Consider the following 20871-nt stretch of genomic DNA (forward strand, 5'->3'; position numbering starts at 1 on the left):
GGCAATGTTTGGATCTGGAAGGAGAAACAATAATAATAATAATAATAATAATAATAATAATAATAAACAACTTTATTTATATCCCGCCCTTCTCCCTAAAAGGGACCCAGGGCGGCTTACAACATGTTAAAAACAGATTAAAAAACATAATTTAACCAATAGTTAAAAAAACATATTAAAAACACATTAACAGATACCATAAAAACAGTAGTCAGATAAAAAGAGCATAAAGCAGCAGATCATAGAGGAATCCGGCCTGTAAAATGGGGCATTAAATGGGGCATTAAAGAGAAAAGCTTCCAGAGATCTGTCCTACTCTGGATAGATGCAATGCAAGAATGAGAAACTATTGTTTCCATTATATGTGAATAAAGAAGTCCTTGGATCACTACAGTGGACTTTCAGTATCATCAGGAGATCCATTCCAGGACCCCCCTCAATAGATACTGAATTCCATGGAATCAAATCCATGACTGGAGGACCTCAGGAGACCTCCCAGACATGACTGGAAGACACCAGCGAGAACCGGAACTGACTTCTGGTTGTGTCCAGAGACCTCCCCATGCTGCAGAGCACATCCCAGACATGACTGGAATGCACTTCTGGTCATGTCCAAGAGGTCCTCTGAGGTCCTTCAGTCATGGGCTCAGCATCTATGGATATGGAAATTTGATGGATAGTATGTTCAGTAAAGTGACCTCAAGTTACCACAGACAGAACACAGTCACTCTTGCTCAAATGCTGTTTTAACTGAATTACTCAGTAGATTCTCAAGCTTCCACAATGTGTGACTTGGGGTAAGGAGTTTGAGCTTTTACTGTATAATTCAGTAAGATTTATGGAAGTATTTTCTGCTAAACTGGCAATAAAGGGAGTCGGCCCCCTGAATCTCAGGTGCTGGTAAACAACAGCTGAAGGTGGCTATTGCCTTCAAGCAATCCTATGGAACAGTCACAGGTATCTGATTAATCACTGTGGGAAGCAGGATGCTGGACTAGATGGAGCCTTGGTCTGATGCAGTAGGCCTTTTCTTATGCTCATGATCTTCTCAACTACTCTGATGGACAGTTGTGGGGAAAAGCATGTGAACCTGCTGATGGGCCACGAAAGGAAGCTTCATATGCACCACCCATCCCTGACTTCCTACTCTTCAAGGAGCTGCTTAGAGCTACTCTTTGTTATACCTTCTAGTTTACAGAGTCAAAGGGCAATATCTGCTTCACACATTTTCTTCACGATACCTTCCTTGAGCAATGAATTTCCTCCATCTGTTGGTTCAAATCACATAGATCAGGGGTGCCGAAACCCCGGCCCGGGGGCCACTTGTGGCCCTCAGGGGCTCCCAATCAGGCCCTCAGGAAGACCCCAGTCTCCAATGAGCCTCTGGCCCTTCAGAGACTTGCTGGAGCCCATGCTGGCCTGATGACCTCACACCTGAGCTGTGGGACGAGGGCTCCCTCCACTGCTTGTTGTTTCATGTTTGTGATGCAGCAGTGGCAGAGAAGGAAAGGCTGGCCTTGCTTTGTGCAAGGCCTTTTACAGGCCTTGAGCTACTGCAAGACTTTCATTCATTCATATGAGTTCCATCTCTAATAAATTCATTTAGGTACATTTATTCAAATTTGAAATGTAAATTAATTTTTTTCCTGGCCCCCCACACAGTGTCAGAGAGATGATGTGGCCCTCCTGCCAAAATGTTTGGACACCCCTGACATAGATGGATCTCCCAGCAAGTTCCTTTATCTGAAACTTTCTGCCCTGCCTTTCTCCATGGGCAACAGGACAGCATGCAAATGGCCTTCCTGTATCTTATCCACACAGTAACATTATTGCTTATTGAAAGTAAGGAGCTGTTCATATAGAAAAGGAGATCAGACATTCAGTCTTCCCATCATGGTCAAACACTAGCCATCCTGGGTCCTGATTGCAAAGGGCTGCAGTTTTGATTATCCCTTCACTCTGGTATTATTTTTCAATTTAAAATATTCCCCCACTACTGCTATTAATCTGCAGCCTCTCTGCATCTGCATTTCAGGTTTCCATTTAAAAAAAAAATCCTTTAGGCAATCCAATCATATATTTCTCATGAAATGTGTGCATTGACCCTTGGATCACTATTGTGAAGAAAGAAAAACAATGCAAGCCACTGATGAGAGGTCATAAAACCACTGGAGTCCCTACCCTCACTTTTATAAACATTAGTACACAAGAAAAGTTATGTTAGATCAGGACAAAGGCCCATCTAGTCCAAGATTCTGTTTCCCACTGTGGTCCACCAGTTGCCTACGGGAAGCCCACAGGCATGACAGAAAGGCAACAGGTATTCAGAGGCATAAAGCTTCTCAGTCTGGAAGTGAGGTAGCCATCATGACTAGTAGAAACTGATAGACTGATCCTCCCTGTATTTGTCTTTTTCAACTCTACGATATCCTTCTTGAGCTGACCCTGAACATACAGTCAGGATGCAACCATCCACTGGTCGTGGATCCACTGGTCATGGATCATCCACTGGTCGACCAACTACTGGAATCAAAGGTTACCTTAGATGCACCATAGGTTAAATTCTGGGTATCACATGAATTGCTTTTACAGATCTTTACATATGCAGAACCATGCATTCTTTGTGTTAAAAAATGTTTAGTACTCTTGTCCAAATTCTCCAGCCTGTCCATATATGGTTGAATCATTTCAATCCGTCCCATATTATTAAACTGCATTGAATTGCTTATCCAATTGCATCAATTTGTTTTGTTTTGCTCACCATAGACAGGGTAAGAGAGTTGATGATAGGCACTGCAATTCTCCCCTTTGACCACAGGAAAGCCTGCAAATCAGCACCAAACCCAGCATCACCACTTCCTTTTAGACCTATCATTCCAATCTTAAGGGCTAGGAACTTGTGTCCTTTTATTAAGGTGAACACAAATAATCTTCAAGATTCTGAATTCTTCATGTAATACTTCAATCTGTACTTGCAAAGTATGAAAAGCTGGCTAACAGATTCTCAGTTTTCCAGCAATGCCTACAAGGCTAGAGCAGAAGCCTCTTCAAAAGTCAAATTGTCCAGGAAACCTTTGGAGAAACCTCTTAATCATCACCCCAAAATGTAGTCAAACATAAACATGATACTTGCTTGCAAGGACACCTTATCAGCTTTCTCCCTCCCTCCTCTGCTGCCTTCCCTACTGTCAAAATGTACACTGTAAGCTACTTTGCAAGTATGCGCACTTACATGGGAGTAAGTCCCATGAAACATAATGGGGTTTACTTTCAAGTAAACAGGCATTAAATTGTACTGCAAATATCTGAAGGTGCATGCAGAAGAGTTTGCAGTTTTTAAAAGGCCATATTCTATATTCCCAAAACAGGGTACATCACCGTAGTCAGTCCACCAGTTATATAATACATACATTTATATTTGTTCAAACATTAGTCCAAGCATATGTGGTCTGTCTTCTGACTCTCTCTCCCTTCCAATTTAGCAGCTAATATGATTTGTTGTTAAGCCTGAGCCTGATTTCTGGGCAATCAATGGTTTGCAGAAACAATAGTTTGTCCAAAGTTGCAACCTAACAGCAAACGCTTTGTTTAGGTTGTGCCAAATCATGCTTTGGTGTATGAGGTCTGAATAGGCTGTTTGTAATGGTATGGTGGTCAGAGATGACCCATAGCGCCCCCCCCCCCCAAAAAAAAAACATAAACAAAAAAAAACAGCCTGATTGAGATGCTAAATACCCTGGATTTCTGCAATGATATATTCCAGTGCTGTCTGTTTCAGGGCAATCTTCCCCACCACAACTGCAAGAGAAACCACAACTGCAAGAGAAACAACTAGAGAAACCACCAAAAAAACAGGCATTCACACTAGAGACACCAAACACATGCAGATCTAAGTCCCTTTTTCTGTGAATCATCTTCTGCTTACTGCAGACAAGTGTACATTTTTTCAGTAACCACAATGAAGTCTCCACTTCACATCCAACTCGCTGAGATTTACCTGAGCCTCAGATCACCAGCCTCTGACACACATAGTTTGAAAGCCACACAGAGTCCTATTCATGGATTCATGACTGCAGGTTTTCTCCAATGGGGCAAATAGCAGCTTCAGGGATGGGAGATTTTCATTGGAGAATGGCACAGGAGAGAGAAATTCCATCCCCACCTCCTGCACAGTGCCATCCCAATTCAAAGTGAGCCCTTCTGCAGTTTCTGCTTTTTACAAAAAATATAAAGAGATGGGAGATCTGATCATGGGGTTACCATTGTCTTGTTTAGCTTGTTAGATACCTTTGTTGCCAGCTAGCATCAGTTTCTCTCCGGGGTTGTTCATCTCCTGAGATCACACTGCAAGGACAAGGAAAAATGAAGGGGGAAAAAAGAGCTAGTGCACATGAAAAGGAAAAGAAAATATGACCAGTAAGCTTGGATCTTTCTGGAACAAGAATACCCCCCACTAGGTCAACAATGAATTACCATAGAGAGCATCCAACAGTTAAACAGAACCCATAAATTCTGACTCCCAACTTTTCCTCTCACTCTAAGCATGGACTCTATTATGATGTCTGATCAGGCCACCTCATCTAGTGCTTCATTTCCAACAGTGGATTTGGGTTGCTTCCAAAAATTCAAAAGCAGAACACAAAGGTTGTATCCATCCCCTACAGTCCACCTGCCACATATCTCCTAAAATCCTTTCCAGCAGTTCCTGATTGGTTCATGATAGGCTGTTCCTCATCAAAGCAGAGCTATAGTTAAAACCTACAGACAATACTTTGAAGATGGAAGACGTTAAGTGGCAACAATTACCCTTTGCTACTTGCAGTAGTGGAAACTTCACCGGTCTGACAAGAGAATGAGCCCTGTCTCTGCAGTGAGCCAACAAACATCGTGAATATTTCAGTGGTCCATGATTATGCCTTGGGGGGAGTAGAGAGAAAAGGGTCACAAAGGCTGGTCCCAGATCCCAAAGCAGATGCTTTTGCCAAAGGAAATGCTGAGTCACAAGGTATGGGGCTAGAAGTCAATACACCCAGGTCCCTCTTGTCCCCTCTGTTTCATAAGAAATGTGAATAAACAATCAGAAACCAGACGGCAGCAACAATTAGGAGTACATAGACCACTGAGACAAAATTGGGATTGTCATGGACCACTTGGATCTCCACCCCCTGCAGATGAAAAATATAATTAGATTTGTAATAATTGGAGATGATGTATTAGAGATTTAATATTTATAGAAAAGGTGTGTAGGTTGCTGCTTTTGGTGCCCACCATGGCTGCAGGCATTCCGTTCTCCACCCTCTCTTGTGGTCTATGGAGAATCATCTCTTGCACAAGTGTTCTCTTACAGACTACCAGAGAGAGTAGAGAATGGACTGCCTACAGCTGACACTTCAGTCTTCTCTCATACCTTCAGCTGACACTTCAGCCTTCTCTCATAGTCTATGGGGGAGCTCTTGCTCAGTGAGACACTGGAAGTGATAGACACCCTCTATCACTTCCAATGTCTCCTCACTGAGTGAGAACTCCCCCAAGGACTACAAGAGAAGGTGGAGAACAGACTGCTTGCAGCTGGCACTGAAGTGTCAGTTGTAGGCAGTCCATTCTCTACTTATTTCTCCATAAGAGAAGGTAATATTTTTCTGAGACCTTGTGGACCCCTTCTTAGGGTCTTGCAGAGCACCTGTTCATGGTGCAGTGGGGTAGAGGAGGAACCTTTGTGTTACAAAGGTGCTCTCTAACATATATGTGTGCATATATGTACGTGGTGCTCAGTACGTACCAGGAGAAGGTAACCCAGGAGGGTCTCATGTTGCTTTTGCTTAGGTTGAAAGCAAAAGGGAATCTGGTTGCACAGGTCTTTAGGCCAAAAATCAAAGCTTGGTTCCCTGCACAACCCTCCTCACTCCTTGCTGGCTTGTGAGAAGCTTTACCTTGGAACAATTCCAGGACAAACCACTCCTTGCTTAGCTATCCTATTCAGATCTACAGACGGAACCACATCCTGGAAGTGTCCTTGCTCCAAGATGAACATGACCATATGTGATCGCAAATGATGTGCCTTCAGCCCCTGGCTTCTCTCACCAAAATCACTAGGAATTCAGTCAAGAGCCTGATGCTGATTAGGATGGAGATCTCATGAGCAACTGTGAAGTCTCCAGATGCACCATTGCCAGGGAGCAACTCAAAGGAAATAGCTATCCTATTATCCCACTAATAATTAAATTATCCCACTAATTTAAACAACTTTCGCCCAGTCTCGAATATCCCATTTCTGGGCAAGGTGATTGAGCGGGTGGTGGTGTCCCAGCTTCAGAGGGTACTGGAGGAAACGGATTATCTGGACCCATTCCAATCTGGCTTTAGGCCAGGGTTCGGGACAGAGACTGCCTTGGTTGCCTTGGTGACCTTTGCTGGGGAATGGACAGGGGGAGTGTGTCCCTGTTAGTCCTGCTGGACCTCTTGGCGGCTTTCGACACCATCAACCATGGTGTCCTTCTGGGTCGGCTGGCCGGGTTGGGGCTTGGGGGCACTGTTTTGAAGTGGTTCCGCTCCTTCCTGGCTGACAGATCCCAGAAGGTGGTGCTGGGGGATGCTTGTTTGGCACCCCGACCTCTTAGGTTTGGGGTGCCGCAAGGTTCCTCCTGGCTTGCCTGTTCCAGCACAGGATAGGATTGCGCCCTTAGTGCTTTACACCCCCTCCAACTACACTACTGGCAGCTTTGTTGGAGATGGGGTTTAATAGGATTGGGTTGTTCAACTGCTTGACATGCAATAATCTCCCAGGACATTCCTCAGAGAATGGAGAGAAGTATTTATCCCTGTTAGTATCTGCATATCAAGCTGCTGTTAAAGAAACTGCTGCAGTGGCATGAAAGATATGTGAGATGTTACAGGTGCTCTGTCTGGTTTTAGATCTGTAATGTTTCATTCAAATGCACATGCAAATGGATGCCTGTAGTGGTGATGTGATCGACCTTTGTGAACCAGACCCCAAAGAATCCTAGAACCGTTGAATCTTTTAATGAACTAATTAACTGGCAACTTTAAATGAAACAGCAACTGCCCAGTTTATTTCATGAATTTATTTATTTAGTGTCCAATTCTATTCCCCCTCCCCCGTGCAACTGTGCTGAAAAGGAATGTGCTGTATCCAGCAGGGTTGGTGGGTCAGGAGGATTCAGAAGGGAAAGCAGATTTGAACCCCCTTACTCCTCCAAAAGCCTCCCAATCCACAATGCATCCCCCACCGTCGCCTTATCTCCTCTGGTTGCAGAAGGGTCCAGCGACAGATGGGGAATACTGCCAACTCTTGTGCAAGCATTCCCAAAATGGCCACCAGTGACCTGTCAGTGGCCATTTTGTGACAGTGGATGTCTGCTCTACTGTTGCTAAGTTCTCCAGCCAGCAACCAAGTCCAGCATAGGAACTGGGCTGTTAATTACTTAAAAGATTTATAGACCACTTTTCCAAAAGCTCAATTTTCTATAAATAGAAAACTTTCCAAAATAAGATGCAGGGACTCTTCTAGCAACCCTGACTGCCTCTCGGAGTGTGCAGTGCTGCCGAATGGCTTGCAGCATGACTGAGCTTGCATGGGAGTACATCTGTATGAACCCATTTCCCTAGGTGTGTAATGGATCTCCACGGTTAGCAGTTTCTTGAGCCACCCGCATCAAAGAAATTGTGGTGACTCTCGATGAACTCATAAGGACCTGCCAGTTCCCTCAAACAGAATCTCCATGTGTTCCAAGCTAGGCAGGGACCTGGAAGATGGTTGTGGAGGTGCTATATGTCATGCAAGGGAGGGCACCAGAATGGGGTCTCTTGTTATCTGGTGTGCTCCCTGGGGCATTTGGTGGGCCGCTGTGAGATACAGGAAGCTGGACTAGATGGGTCTATGGCCTGATCCAGTAGGGCTGTTCTTATGTTCTTATGTATGAATCAGGGCTGTGAGATCTCTGGAAGCCAAATTAAAAGTGCTGCATGCTTCTTACACTCCTATGAAAAAACACAACTCATACTTGTCCTTTCACAGAAGAGAGTGAGCAAGGGCACTTGTTCTTCAGCTTCCCCATTGCCTCACTCATGTCCCGGTTCCTCAGGGTATAAATGATTGGATTGAGTGAAGGCACAATTAGAGTATAGAACACAGAAGCCATCTTGTCGGTCTGAGACCTGGAGAAAGGCACAAGATACACAAACATGCAGGGCACAAAGCTGATGCACACCACAATCAAATGGGAGCTACAGGTGGACAGAGCTTTTCCTCCACTCTCCCTGAAGTGGCCACGAAGTGTGGCCATGATGACACCATAGGAGGCCACCAGGACAAGGAAGCAGACCAGCGAAAGGAGGCCGCTGTTGGCCACCACAAGTAGCTCAGTGATGTAGGTATCAGCACAGGCCAGCTTGACCACCTGCGGGAGATCACAGTGAAAATTGTCCAGCTTGTTTGGACCACAGAAAGGTAACCGGAGAAGCAAAGCCATCTGGATAGTTGCATGGATGAAGCCTCCAGCCCAACAGGAAAGAAGAAGTTTGATGCAGTATGGCCGGTTCATTACGGCTGTGTACGTCAGTGGGTGGCAGATGGCCATGTAGCGGTCGTAGGCCATGAGGGTGACAAGGAGCATCTCAGAGCCCCCAATCAAGTGAATGAAGGAGATCTGAACCATACAACCAAGAAAGGTGATGGTCCTGTTGTTGCTTACCAGGACTGTCAACAGCTTGGGTGTAGCCACTGAGCCCAAGGCAATGTCGAAGAAGGACAAGTTGGTCAAGAAAAAATACATGGGGGACTGGAGGAGGCGAGGCTCCCCATGCACAGTCACCACGATGAGAAGGTTTCCCAGGAGGACTATTGTGTAAGCAGCCAAGACCAGAATGAAGAGAAGGAGCTGAATAGGACGGACGTGGGGAAGACCCAGGAAGACAAACTCCGTGACAGTGGAAACATTTATGGAAACAGGTGGATCTAGGGAGAAAGACAGGGGACATCCATGAATGTTGAGAACATGGCATTCCCCAGTGCTTGTTTTAAACCCATTTAAACCCAATCCCTGGCATTGGAAATTCAGTTCAACTGACAGCCCAACTCCCACTTTCAATCTTTCTTTCCATCACTTAAGAACATTCACAAATATTTTTTCATCCTCAGCCATTTAAGTCCCTGAGGAACTGACCTTCCAGGTAAACACTGGTTTTCCTTGCTCCTTCTCCATCTCATAATAAACACTATATCCTTTTGGAAAACTCTGTCTGGTGGTAACTGTTACCCTAACTAGAGGCACATTGAGGTTGTTTGCTCCACTCTCCAGTCAACAATCCCAAAACAGTTGCACGACAGCCTCTTGAGTCATAAATGCCCCAATTTAGGTTAATTCAGGGCTAGGCAAACCTGGGCCCTGTACTGTTTGTGTGTACATGTGTGATACATATGAGTGAGAGTGAGTGTAAGTGAGTAGACCAGCGATTTTCAAATTTTTTCATCTCATGGCACACTGGCCATCAAAAAAAAAATCCCTATGACTCTCTGGGCTTCCTCCTTTGGATATGTGACATGATGCTAGCATTCTCACAGGCAGTCACTGAAACAACAAAAGGGGGGAATATTAATACATCGTTCTACATCCCTCTGCTCTACTTCACCTGTTCTTCTTCCAGTTCTTCCCCTGAGGCTCATTTAGGGCCAAATCCTATCCAATTTTTGACCCATGGTGTAGCTGTACCAGTGGGGTGTGTGCTGCATCCTGTGGTGAAAGGGTAGTTATGGAGGCCTCCTCAAGGTGAGGGAACATTTGTTCCCTTACCTCTTGGTTTCATGGCAGCTGCATTGGTGCTAGAAAGTTGGACAAGATTGGGCCCTTAGGCAAGCCTCATGCATGAGCCCCATGCAAAAATGAAACTGCAAAAACGAATACAAAGAACACTTCCCCAGATCACCTGTGGAGTGAAATTCATTCTACCATGGGTAAAATAGTATTTTAACCCATTTCTGCCAGCCCACAGGTGTACACATCTGTTCCCTGTTGCTTATATGCAACCTTGGACAGAATGTTCAGTGGGGCTTACTTGCAGGAAAGTGTGTTTAGAATTGCAGCCCAAAGCTCCAAATTTATGGAGACTTACCTGGAAATAAGTCTTATTAAACACACTGGTACTAAGTTCTTGGTAAACATGCTTAGGATGCTCCTATTCTAAGCACACTTTCTTGGAAGCAAATTTCTAAGTCAGCCATGTGCAAAGCAGGATAAAACTCCCTAGGCATGCAAGAAGGAGTTGGAAATTGGTGTGTAACTTGCCATGAAAGGATAAAAATTCAAATCTGCAACAGCCAAAGTTCCCTCTTCTACACTATTAACAGGATATACTCTACAGTGGTGTAGCTAGAGGGGGTGCAAAGCACTAAGTTTTGCAGGTGCCTGAATGTGCCGTGCATGCGGCCCCTCCCCTTTGGAGCCATTCTGGGTAATGGGAGCAAAACCATCCTGCTGCCTCCGTTTTGCTCCCATCACCCAGAATGGCTCCAAAGGGGAGGGGCCACTTGCATCAGATTAAGCAGATTAAGCATCAGTACCTTTGTTTAAAAATCAAACCATGATGTGATTGTACACTGCCTATTGGCCTTCTCTTATGCTGCAATCCTATGCAATCCTACATACGTACTAGGGAGTAAGTCCCATTAAATTCAATGGGGTTTACTTCTGAGTAGACATGCATTTTTAAAACAACACAAGCTCTATTACTTTAACATTTTTATACAAACACATAGCCTTTTAAAAACTTAACTTCAATTAGGTTTGTGTCTCTCAGATAATTTCCACCCCTCCCCAGCCTCCTTCATCCCTTGTCCTTTCCTCATTACTTTGAATATCTATATGAACACAGGAACTTTTAACATTGATGGTTCTCATTTGCGAATTCACAGATCTCTTCTAAATCCCCTATTTAACACAATTCAAACTAAGTTACCTTGGTTGCTGGCAAGCATTGATGGGTTTGGGATTGCTGAATGTTCTTTAGGATTGCTGATCTATATGGTGCTGCCAGGTTGCGGGGAGAGATTCAGGAGATCAGTATGAGTAGCAAAGGGAAAGAAAAATAGGGGAGAATGTTACCAATAATCTTGGTTCTATTTACAGATCTACTTTCTCAGCAGGAAGAATAGTATCTGGTTGAAAAAAATAAAAAGCAGAGTCTCATGGTTCCTTAAAGGACCAGAGCATTTATAAGCCAGATGCAATAAAACATGGAGAAATAGTATCAATCTGTCCAGAGTACTAGCTTTGCTCCCCACTCAAAGCATGAAACTTTACTCTGCTTCTAGAGCCCAGTGTGAAAACCAGCAGCCCTGACCCTCAACATTATACTTGGGGTGCTGTCCCTTCAGAGACGGGGTCATAACTGCAATCACAAAAAGAGAGAAGTGAATTAGATGACCCAAGCCTCTGAGCTTGTAATGATGAAAACTCCAGCAAGACCAGGGAAAAGACTACTGTGTGTCAAGACCCTTGTGGAATCTCTCAGCTCACAGTTATCCCTTGGGGGAAAGAGAGTCACAGAAGCAGATCCCAGGTTCCCAATCAGATGCCTTTGCCAAAAGAGATAATTGCTAAACTTTTGAGATAGAGTCAGGACAACTGCCCAGGGAATGTGTTTTAGGTTGCAATCTTATGCTTGCTGACTTGAGAGTAAGTCCCATTGAACTTCTGGGTATACGTGACTAAAATTGCGCAGTTTAGTGCTAAAATGAACATGGTGCAAGGAGGGTAAGATTATTCTCCAACAGATTCAGCAGCACCAATGTGGACTCTATTGCATCCCATGAGGATATTTTGGCTGCTGGAAGTTTCCTCAGGATAAGCCCCAGCAGCCACAATGTCATGGGTCAGCATGTAAAAAAATGAAGAAGCTATCCAAATTGTGAACCACAACTTATATTTGCAAGAGATTTTAGGGGTTTACCTGTTTTATAATCTTTCTATTAAATCATATATCTAGTGAGTTATCCTAAGGAGCCAGAAATGAATATTACTTTGCAAATGGACAGCTGAGGGCCTAGTGTCATGGCTTCAGGCAGAGGCTTGCAGCTCTAGCTTCAAGTCTGCCTAAGCAGCAGATAAAGTGAAAAACATGTTTATGACCAAGTGCTCAGTGGGCTGGGGGCCAGGGACTTCTGTGGGAAGAACAGATACGGGAAACATGTCAAGACATTCAGGGCGAAGTGACCTCCTGATCTGAGAATTGTGAAAAGTCCTAGGATGAGAGCCAAGTTACGTCAGAGGGGCTCATTAAACTTGTTTACACATTGTTATAAATTTGTGTGCAAAGGGGAGGTTACTTGGGGGCTGGTCCTATGTCCTGACAGTCTTGTTTCTGTCCTGTATGGCATATCTGCTGGAGCAATAAAGACGGACTAAGAACAGTACAAGTCTCTGTCATTCTGTTTGGCTGCTCAGCTAAAAGAACCAAGAAAGAAATTTCTCTCTATCATATTAAAGTTTCTCTTAAAAAAAAAAATGCAGTTCTACTCTATCATCGGTCACTTCAGCAAATTAGCACCTATTTGCCAAACATTATCTCTACAAACTGCAGAACTCAAAAGTAGTTGCACGCTCTAAGTGGAGGACAACCCACACTGTATCAACAAAGAGATAGCTGTTCCCAGAGTGACTTGGTTGGCCAAAGACACCTTGATTGGGAATTTGTTCCAGTTGCAGGTTCAGGTTGAGGGGGTGATCCACCATGAGCAAGTGACTTGATTGCACATCTGCCTCTAGAACAGTGATTCTCAAACTGTGGGTTGGGACCCACTAGGTGGGTCACAAGCCAATTTCAGGTGGGACCCCATTCATTTCAATGTTTTATCTTTAATATATTAGACTTCATGCTACCATAGTATGTGACTGCATTTGGGGAAGTGTTACAGACCCGGACTTTTAACAAACTTCTATGTATATTCTTTTAACAATGGTAGTAAATGGGACTTACTCCTGGGTAAGTGTGGGTAGGATTGCAGCCTAGGAGTGCTAAAAATTTTCCTGCTTGATAAGGTCACTTCTGGTCATGACATCACTTCCTGTGGGTCACAAAAGATTCTCATTCTAAAAAGTGGGTACTGGTGCAAAATGTGTGCTCTAGAAAGTTGGCTCCTTCTGATTTTTGATTGGCTGTTGAGCTCAAGTCAGTATAAGAGTCACCTGTTAGGCACATACTTTGTCTTAGTTCTTCTTGAGCCTGTGGGGCCAGAGCTTTGACCACTCTGTTCCAAGATGGATGGATGGCCCTGGTCATGGCAGGACTGGCTGATGGACTGAGATTTATTGATGTGAGACTTTTGGTGAGTGACAGTATTTAACTATCTAGGACTTAGTTTTTATTATTTTAATTTTGGTGTGTATTGTATGTTCTCTTTAAATTGCTAAATCTATGCCTAAGCAAAGTGCCTGTCTTACATTTTTCCTTTAATAAATCCTATCTATTTACAGCTGTGTGAATTACTGGAATCGCAGAAGGGGGAAGCGGGTGATAAATGGGACTGGCTTCCAGTGAATTGGTCTTATGCTACCCTGATGCCCATTAAGTGTGCCTAGCACTCTCTTGCAAGCCAAGTGGGGACTCTAGCTGGGAAACCAAGGTTTTGGAGGGCAAAACTGACATGTTGGTATGGTCTAAGGGCTCCTCAAATTGAGAGAGCAATTGGTAGCAGACAGGAGCTGACTGAGTAGTTAGAGCAGCCATTTTCAACCGCTGTGCCGTGGCACACTAATGTGCCGCGAGTGGTCCACAAGTATGCCACAAGAATTTGGGGGAAGGTCATTTATTAGTAGGGCCAATGGGAGATATGAGCTTCTCCCCCACAATGGCAGCATGGTGTGCCTTGTCAATTGTCAAATACCTGGTGGTACGCCTTGACCATTTTAGTGCCTTGTCGGTGTGCCCTGAGATAGTAAAGGTTGAAAATCACAGAGTTAGAGGGTTATTGGGTTATTGCCCTGCTAATTATATGACTAGTGAAAAGCTTCTGCTAATAACCCCTGCTAATTGGGTAAGAGGCACTTTTTCAAATGGGTGCTTCTTTTTTTAGCAGGGGGAGAGTAACTGGCCCACCTCACCCCAGCAGTGTCTGTTCTAGTGGCTGTATGCTGGTGTTGCATCTTTTTAGATTGTGAGCCCTTTTGGGACAGGGAGCTATTTAGTTATTTGATTTTTCTCTGTAAACTGCTTTGTGAACTTTTAGTTGAAAAGCGGTATATAAATACTGTTAATTAATAATAATTCTGCCTGTCTGCTTTTCACATTGGGAGCTCCAGAGCCACTCACCCAAACATTGGTTGTTCCCTCTATCTGCCACTGCAGACCACAAACCACACCAACCTGGGTAAATCAGAGGGGGGGCTGATCATGAATGAGGAGGAGGAGGAGGTGGTTGGGGGAGGTTTGGAGCAGGGATGGGAAAGGGCAAGAGGTGGTTCAGAAGAAGAAGGTGGTGGACCCCAGCAGCAGCAACTTGTGTGAGATCCTATCCCCAATTCCCTGGACCGACCAGCCCCCTTTCCCTCCTAATGCAAGCTGTATAGCTAGTGGAGGTCCAAAGAGGCCCACAAGCAGCCAGGAGCCCTACCCAGAGGCAAGTAAAAAGTTTTAGCTTTCAGGTCATGCCCACACCATAGCACGTAGCACATACCCTGTGGGCACAGGGGCATGCTACAGGGCTGAAAGATGTGTAAATTATTCACATTCTCCAGGGTGGAACAATTGGTCTCTGAGAAGCTCTTGTTTTCATGGAAAAACAGGAGTACCCACAACAGACAAATTCCCAAAAGTCATTCCTTTCTTGGATGAAGGCTTCTGTAAACCCTTTAAAACAGGATTGAAGCTGCACTGCTTATGTTCCATTCAGAACTCCAGTTGGAGCTCACAACCAACCTGCCCAAGCTCAGCTGACAGTGCAACCTCTCCTCTACTATCTACCAAGACCACCTTCAAACAAGGAATAGGACACAAGAGATACTACTTGGACTTCAAAATACCAGCATTGTGTCAGCTTCATGTTTATGGTTGTTTGGAGAACAGCGCCATGTGCTCTGGAGGTATAGCAAGGAGTCACACAAATACTTTTAAGAGGTTAAATTTCTTCAAGGACCAGATATACAGAACCATCTGAAAGAGTTTGCTACTCACTGCTTCTCCAAGTTCTTGATTAAAACAAACAGGATTCCTTAATCTGTTGTCTAGACTAGATTGGGGCAGAAGGAAGGTCCATATGGGGTCTTCTGATCAATTCATAGTGAGCCACCAAATGCCTACTGATTGTTGGGAATGTCGCAAAGAATTCTAGACTAAATGGACCTAGGACCTATCCTGCAAGGTCATACCTGCTTAGACAAGAGTGCATAGTTCATATCATTCAATTCAGCTTTTAGAACATCCAGAATCTGTATGTTTCGTTGCTTTGCAAATGTAAACCATGACAATGGACCATAAGACAGAAAACAGAAAAAAACAAGCCAAGCATGTAAAAATGAAGAAGCTGTCCAAATTGTGAACCACAACTTATATTAAAGTTTCTTTTTTTAAAAAAAAGAAGCAGTTCTACTCTATCATTGGTCACTTCAGCAAATTAGCACCTATTTGCCAACATTATCTCTACAAACCGTAGAACTTAAAAGTGGAGCAATTGCATGCTGTAAGTGGAAGACTACCCAAACCGTACCAACATAGGTTTCATCCATTCCGACCATCAGATGAGACTGACCATAGCAGAAGAATGGGTGATTAGCCTGCTTGCATTTCGGTTCTGTGCTCCAGATGGAGCTAGTCAATGGGACCACGGTGGAGGAATTCATTCTCTTGGGCTTCAGAGTTGGACAGCATAGACGACTGCTCCTTCTCATGTTCTTCACAGCTGTGTACATCCTTACTTTGGCTGAGAACTTCATTATCATCATGATAGTCGTTCACGATCGTCGCCTAGCCCGACTTCCAATGTACATCCTGTTGAGCAACTTCTCCTGGCTGGAGATGTGTTATGTTAATGCAACTGTACCCCGTATGCTCTTTGATCTCACCTTCCCATGTGGAGTCATCTCCTTCCATGCCTGTTTGCTCCAGTTTTATATCTTCTTCTCCCTTGGCAATACCGAATGCTTTTTCCTCTCTGCGATGGCACTGGATCGGTACTTGGCCATCTGCCACCCACTCCGTTATCCACGTATCATGTCTCCTGATTTCTGCCTCTCCCTCGTAGCTGCTTGTTGGATCCTTGGCTTCTTGTGGTATGTTGCACCAGTGTTCTTAATTTCCAGGTTGTCCTTCTGTGGTCCCAGAACCATCGACCACTTTGTTTGTGACCCTGGCCCAATCCTAGCTTTGGCATGCCCTCCATTGGGGTACATCCCCTTCCTCTTCTCTGTCTTTGTATCCTCCGTGGTTCTGGCTACTTTCCTCCTCATTGTGCTCTCGTATGTATGTGTAGTTGTCACCCTGTTGAAAACCTCTAGACAAAGCAGTTTTATCAAGGGCTTTTCTACAGTGTCTTCCCATTTGGCAGTGGTAATGCTTTTTTATGGATCTGTAGTGGCTATGTATGTAGGCCCCAATGGAGAAAGTCATGCTGAAGTCACGAAAGCAGTGACACTCTTCTACTCTGCTGTTACACCACTGGTCAACCCATTGATCTACTGTTTCAGGAATGACCAGGTAAAAGAGTCATTAATCAGGCTCTTGAGAAGGAAAAGGATGACATAAGAGTAAAGAGGGAAGACTATCAGCTGGAATTTGAAAAGCTGGATTTTTGATTTTTTTGGGGGGGGGGCAATTGTGGAAGCTCGAATTAAATATGGGCAATTCACAAGGCAGTTCAAAATGCAGTTCAACAATCTCTTAAAGCCCAGCTGGATAACAGGATTTAAAAAAATATGTTTTTTTGAGGTTTAAGGGAAATCTGAATGATTGCAAAAATTTATTACCTGTTTAGCAGCCCAATTCTATCCCCTGGCACTCCATAGCATGCAGCACACCCCAACAGAGCTCACAGTATATGCTATGGTGAGAAGGCAACCAGATAGACAGAAAGAGGTATGTAAAAAACTTTTCTGCTTGCCTCCTGTTTGGCTGCCTGTGAGTCTTCTTGGACAACGCCAGCTCTTTAGCTGGTATAAGTCCAAAGAGAGGAAAGTGATGGATCCAGACCAAGGAAGGGGGATCAGATCTGGTGAGTGTAGCTGCCATCCTGATCTACTCCCTCCCTCCTCTGAACTACTTTTGGTTCCTCGCCTTTACCACCCTGATCTTCCCCAGAACTTCCCATGGGCTGCCCCTGCCAACACCTTACTTGCTCTGATATGACCTGGGTAGACCATTGGTGGGGGCAAGGAGCTGTTCATGCTGGTAGCTCCAAAGCACCTAATCACAGCTCACCATTTAGGTAGTGCTGTGGCATTTGCAATGGTGGAACTCAAATTCTGCCTTTGCAAAACTACTACAAGATATTCCCATCTACATTCAGCAGCTGTAAGACATAGCTAAGTCCAACTCGGCACCTATGGAAAATTCCTTCCTAAGAAGCTGTGGGGAGGGGATGAATGATCCAGATGGGGACCACAGCTGGAGGGGAAAGTTAAAATCCCTCCCACACACACCATGTTTCTGATCCTGCTTTCCTCCCACAGCTGCTATTTAAGTCAGAAAAAAGAGATGCATGGGTAACTGCATTTTTAACATAGCACACAGTTTGGTCCTCAGACAAACCAGAGATGTAATTTTTTAGTAAATGTGGAAAAGTCAGGAAGCTGGACTAGATGGGCCTTTGGCCTGATTCAGCGGGGCTCTTCTTATATTCTTATGTCATCCAAACTTCTCAGAGATAGTGTGATGGTGACACTGACCGAAACAAGGAGTAGGAGTCCTTCATGCATATGCAGCAAGCTCTTGTCCGTACCAGCATTCAAAACATATTCTCAAAAGAATTCTGGAGGTTCAATGGAAAACAAATTCAAGAGAAAAACTAATGATTTCATCCAGAGATATCATTGGGGTTTGTGTCACCTCGTGAAAGAGCTCATTGCATCACCATCATGATGGACCTTCTCTCGTATCAGACGATACAGAAAAAATTATAATAGCATACACAGTCTAAATGCAGTGGCATCAGTAGGGCATCAGGGTTGGCGCCACTGCTATTTATTTATTTATTTATTTATTTATTTATTACAATGCTGGTCACCCAACAAATCAGTAACCACCAAAAAAAACCAGTGGCCAACTTGATGACACTCATACAATCAAATAAGAGTTCTGGTATTAGCTCTGATACCTGGAAATGAGAGCTGACTCATATGACCACCTTATTGGTTCCTTGCTGTGTCATAATAATACCCCATTGGCTCTCAGAACTATCAATCTCATCGGACACTTTTGAATTATGGAAATACACTTTTTGTTACATAGCAGCAGTTGTGTTTTCTTTTTAGAATTAATTAGCCATGACATTTGATAGTATATAGATAATTCAGCAAGGTTTGTTTCATTACATTCTGCATGAAATTTCCTTTCTGAGTATATATAATATGATGGTATTATTCATAAATACAAATTTTCCAAAAAGTTTCCAGAATTTGTCCAGTATTGGTGTCACCCCCCCAGATGTCACCAGTGATGCCTAGTCACCCTAAGATGTCACCCTAGTGATGCCACTGGTTTCATCCACCCCAATTAGAAGACACAGAAAAACAAAAACCTTGCAAATAAATCACTGATTCTTCAGTGGGGGCAATTCTCTAAGGATAGTCTTGTTTTGATGGAAACAAAGAACCACCCTCAATAGACAAGTTCCCCTGGGCCATTCATTTCTTGAAGGAAAGCTTCAGCACCTCATTTAAACCAAGATACAAGCTGTGTAAATAATCCACAACCAAACTATCGGAACTCTGCATTCTCTCCTTTGTCCATCGCCAGGACTATGCCTGAGCACAGAGTCAGGGCAGAAGGTAGGATTTCAGTCCACTAAAGGACCATTTTCTGGTGGAGTCCTGATACCTCTGGCTTGCAAAAATTTTTGCAAAGATTTCTGGATTAGTGGACTGAGGAATCCTGCATGACAATTATTGCCTTCTGAAACAAAGTGGCATACTCAGGGTCATTCAGCTAAGACTAGTTATCCCATAACTGTGTGTAAATCCTAAATATGCACTCTTGCCTTGCAAATTTGAGCCATGTTTGTGCATTATAAGAGATCTAGGAAAACAAGATTTTTTTTTAATGGGAGAATTCAGCCCAGCTATGCCACCATCAAATGAGCAATAATTCCTTCCTCCCCCCCCCCCGCAAATTAGCATCTACCGACAAAGGCTACCTTTATAAACAGATTTGCTTTCTTCCAGAGCAGCTATAGGATCTTTGCAGAGGATAATTCATAGCTTTATGGGCAGGTATTTCATCATTTGCTATGAATGGTGCACACTTGCTTACTATATTAAAAAAAAACTGAAGACTGAACTCCTTGAGTTTGGTTCTCTGATCCCAATGGAGTTGGCCAATAGGACTGCAGTGCAGGAATTTGTTTTGCTGGGCTTTGGAACTGGGCAGCAGGAGCAGTTTTTGTTCCTCATCATCTTCACCATTCTCTATACACTTACGTTGGCTGAGAACATCACCATCACTGTACTGGTGCTTCTAGACACTCACCTGGCCCGGCAACCTATGTACATTCTTCTGGGCAACTTCTCCTGGCTGGAGATCTGCTATGTGTCCACCACAGTGCCCCGGATGCTCTTTGATCTGGCATCCCCTCCTGGGATAATCTCTTTCCGTGATTGTTTCCTCCAGTTCTACCTTCTGTTTTCTTTTGGCACAACTGAAAACTTCTTCCTGTCAGCCATGGCCTTGGATCGCTACTTGGCCATCTGCCACCCGCTACGCTATCCCCAAATGATGTCCCAGGATTCCTGTTATACGCTGGTGGCTGCTTGTTGGGTCCTTGGTTTCCTGTGGTATCCCATCCCATTGATTTTGATCTCCAAGTTGGCTTTCTGTGGTCCCAATATTATTGACCACTTTTTATGTGATCCTGGGCCAATTCTCTCTCTGGCTTGCCCCCCACTAGGAAGTGCTCCTGCTATTCTTCAGTTTGCTATGAATGCTGGGGTTTTACTCAATGTCTTATTTGTTGTGTTCTCCTATGGCATTGTGATTCTCACTCTGATGAAAACATCTAACCAAGGTAACCGTAGGAAGGCCTTCTCCACCATCTGTATCCACATATCAGTTGTCACACTCTTCTATGGATCTATTGCAGGGATGTACTTAGCTCCAGGTGGAAAAAATCAATCAGAGGTCAAAAAGGCAGTAACACTCTTCTACACAGCGATTACTCCCTTTCTCAACCCTCTGATTTATTGCCTGAGGAATGATCAGGTGAAGGAGGCTCTGGGCAGGTTGCAGAGAAGAAAGGTAGGATTGCTGAAGTGACAATGGAGAATGGGGAAAGAAAAAAAGAATATGAAATAATATTCCCTACCACCCAACCAAAGAGAACAAATGAAGGCTTTCACTGGATGTTAGTTATCTCTGCCTCCTTAGTATTTTATACTCTCAGATAACCACTTTTGTAGCTGATGACTGCAGATGGGAGGGAGTAGATGCCTGGCAGCTACACACCACCACCCAGGAGTTTGCTTCTTCTCAGGGAGAACAAAAGGCACCAAAGTTATCTGGACAGATTTGTTTGAGGGAAATACTACGCAGTCACTAAAATAAAGTGGGTCATTTGTTAATGGTTTTTGCAGTCTCAGTCATGTAATTATTGTGTATCCATGAAAAGCCATAAAAATAATTAGTTAAAAACACCATATTCCATTTGTTTAAGGCTTG

The 20871-nt window shown here is 44.0% G+C and overlaps 3 protein-coding genes across 3 annotated transcripts; 2 read left to right on the top strand and 1 right to left on the bottom strand.

Annotated features, from left to right (window-relative positions):
• Positions 1–8015: 8015 nt before the first annotated feature.
• LOC136653982 (olfactory receptor 4Q3-like) lies at positions 8016–9822 on the bottom strand. The gene is made up of 2 exons (XM_066630843.1): positions 9810–9822; positions 8016–8974 (listed from the first exon to the last, which is right to left on the bottom strand). The coding sequence occupies exons 1-2, from the start codon at positions 9820–9822 to the stop codon at positions 8016–8018; spliced, it is 972 nt and encodes a 323-aa protein (XP_066486940.1).
• Positions 9823–15221: 5399 nt separating this feature from the next.
• LOC136653983 (olfactory receptor 11G2-like) lies at positions 15222–16749 on the top strand. Its single transcript, XM_066630844.1, has 2 exons — positions 15222–15231; positions 15806–16749. Exon 2 carries the CDS (start codon positions 15811–15813, stop codon positions 16747–16749), a length of 939 nt encoding a protein of 312 aa, XP_066486941.1. The 5' UTR covers positions 15222–15231; positions 15806–15810.
• A 2775-nt stretch (positions 16750–19524) lies between these two features.
• Positions 19525–20469, top strand: LOC136653984 (olfactory receptor 11G2-like). The gene has a single exon (XM_066630845.1). The coding sequence runs from the start codon at positions 19525–19527 to the stop codon at positions 20467–20469; it is 945 nt and encodes a 314-aa protein (XP_066486942.1).
• The last annotated feature ends 402 nt before the right edge of the window (positions 20470–20871 follow it).

This window comes from Tiliqua scincoides, chromosome 5 (assembly GCF_035046505.1).
Source record: "Tiliqua scincoides isolate rTilSci1 chromosome 5, rTilSci1.hap2, whole genome shotgun sequence".
In the NCBI taxonomy this organism is placed as follows: Eukaryota; Metazoa; Chordata; class Lepidosauria; order Squamata; family Scincidae; genus Tiliqua; species Tiliqua scincoides.

Bases quoted from the DNA above. Each gene is read 5' to 3' on its own strand.
- LOC136653984 (XM_066630845.1), top strand. From the start codon at position 19,525: ATGGAGTTGGCCAATAGGACTGCAGTGCAGGAATTTGTTTTGCTGGGC.
- LOC136653983 (XM_066630844.1), top strand. From the start codon at position 15,811: ATGGAGCTAGTCAATGGGACCACGGTGGAGGAATTCATTCTCTTGGGC.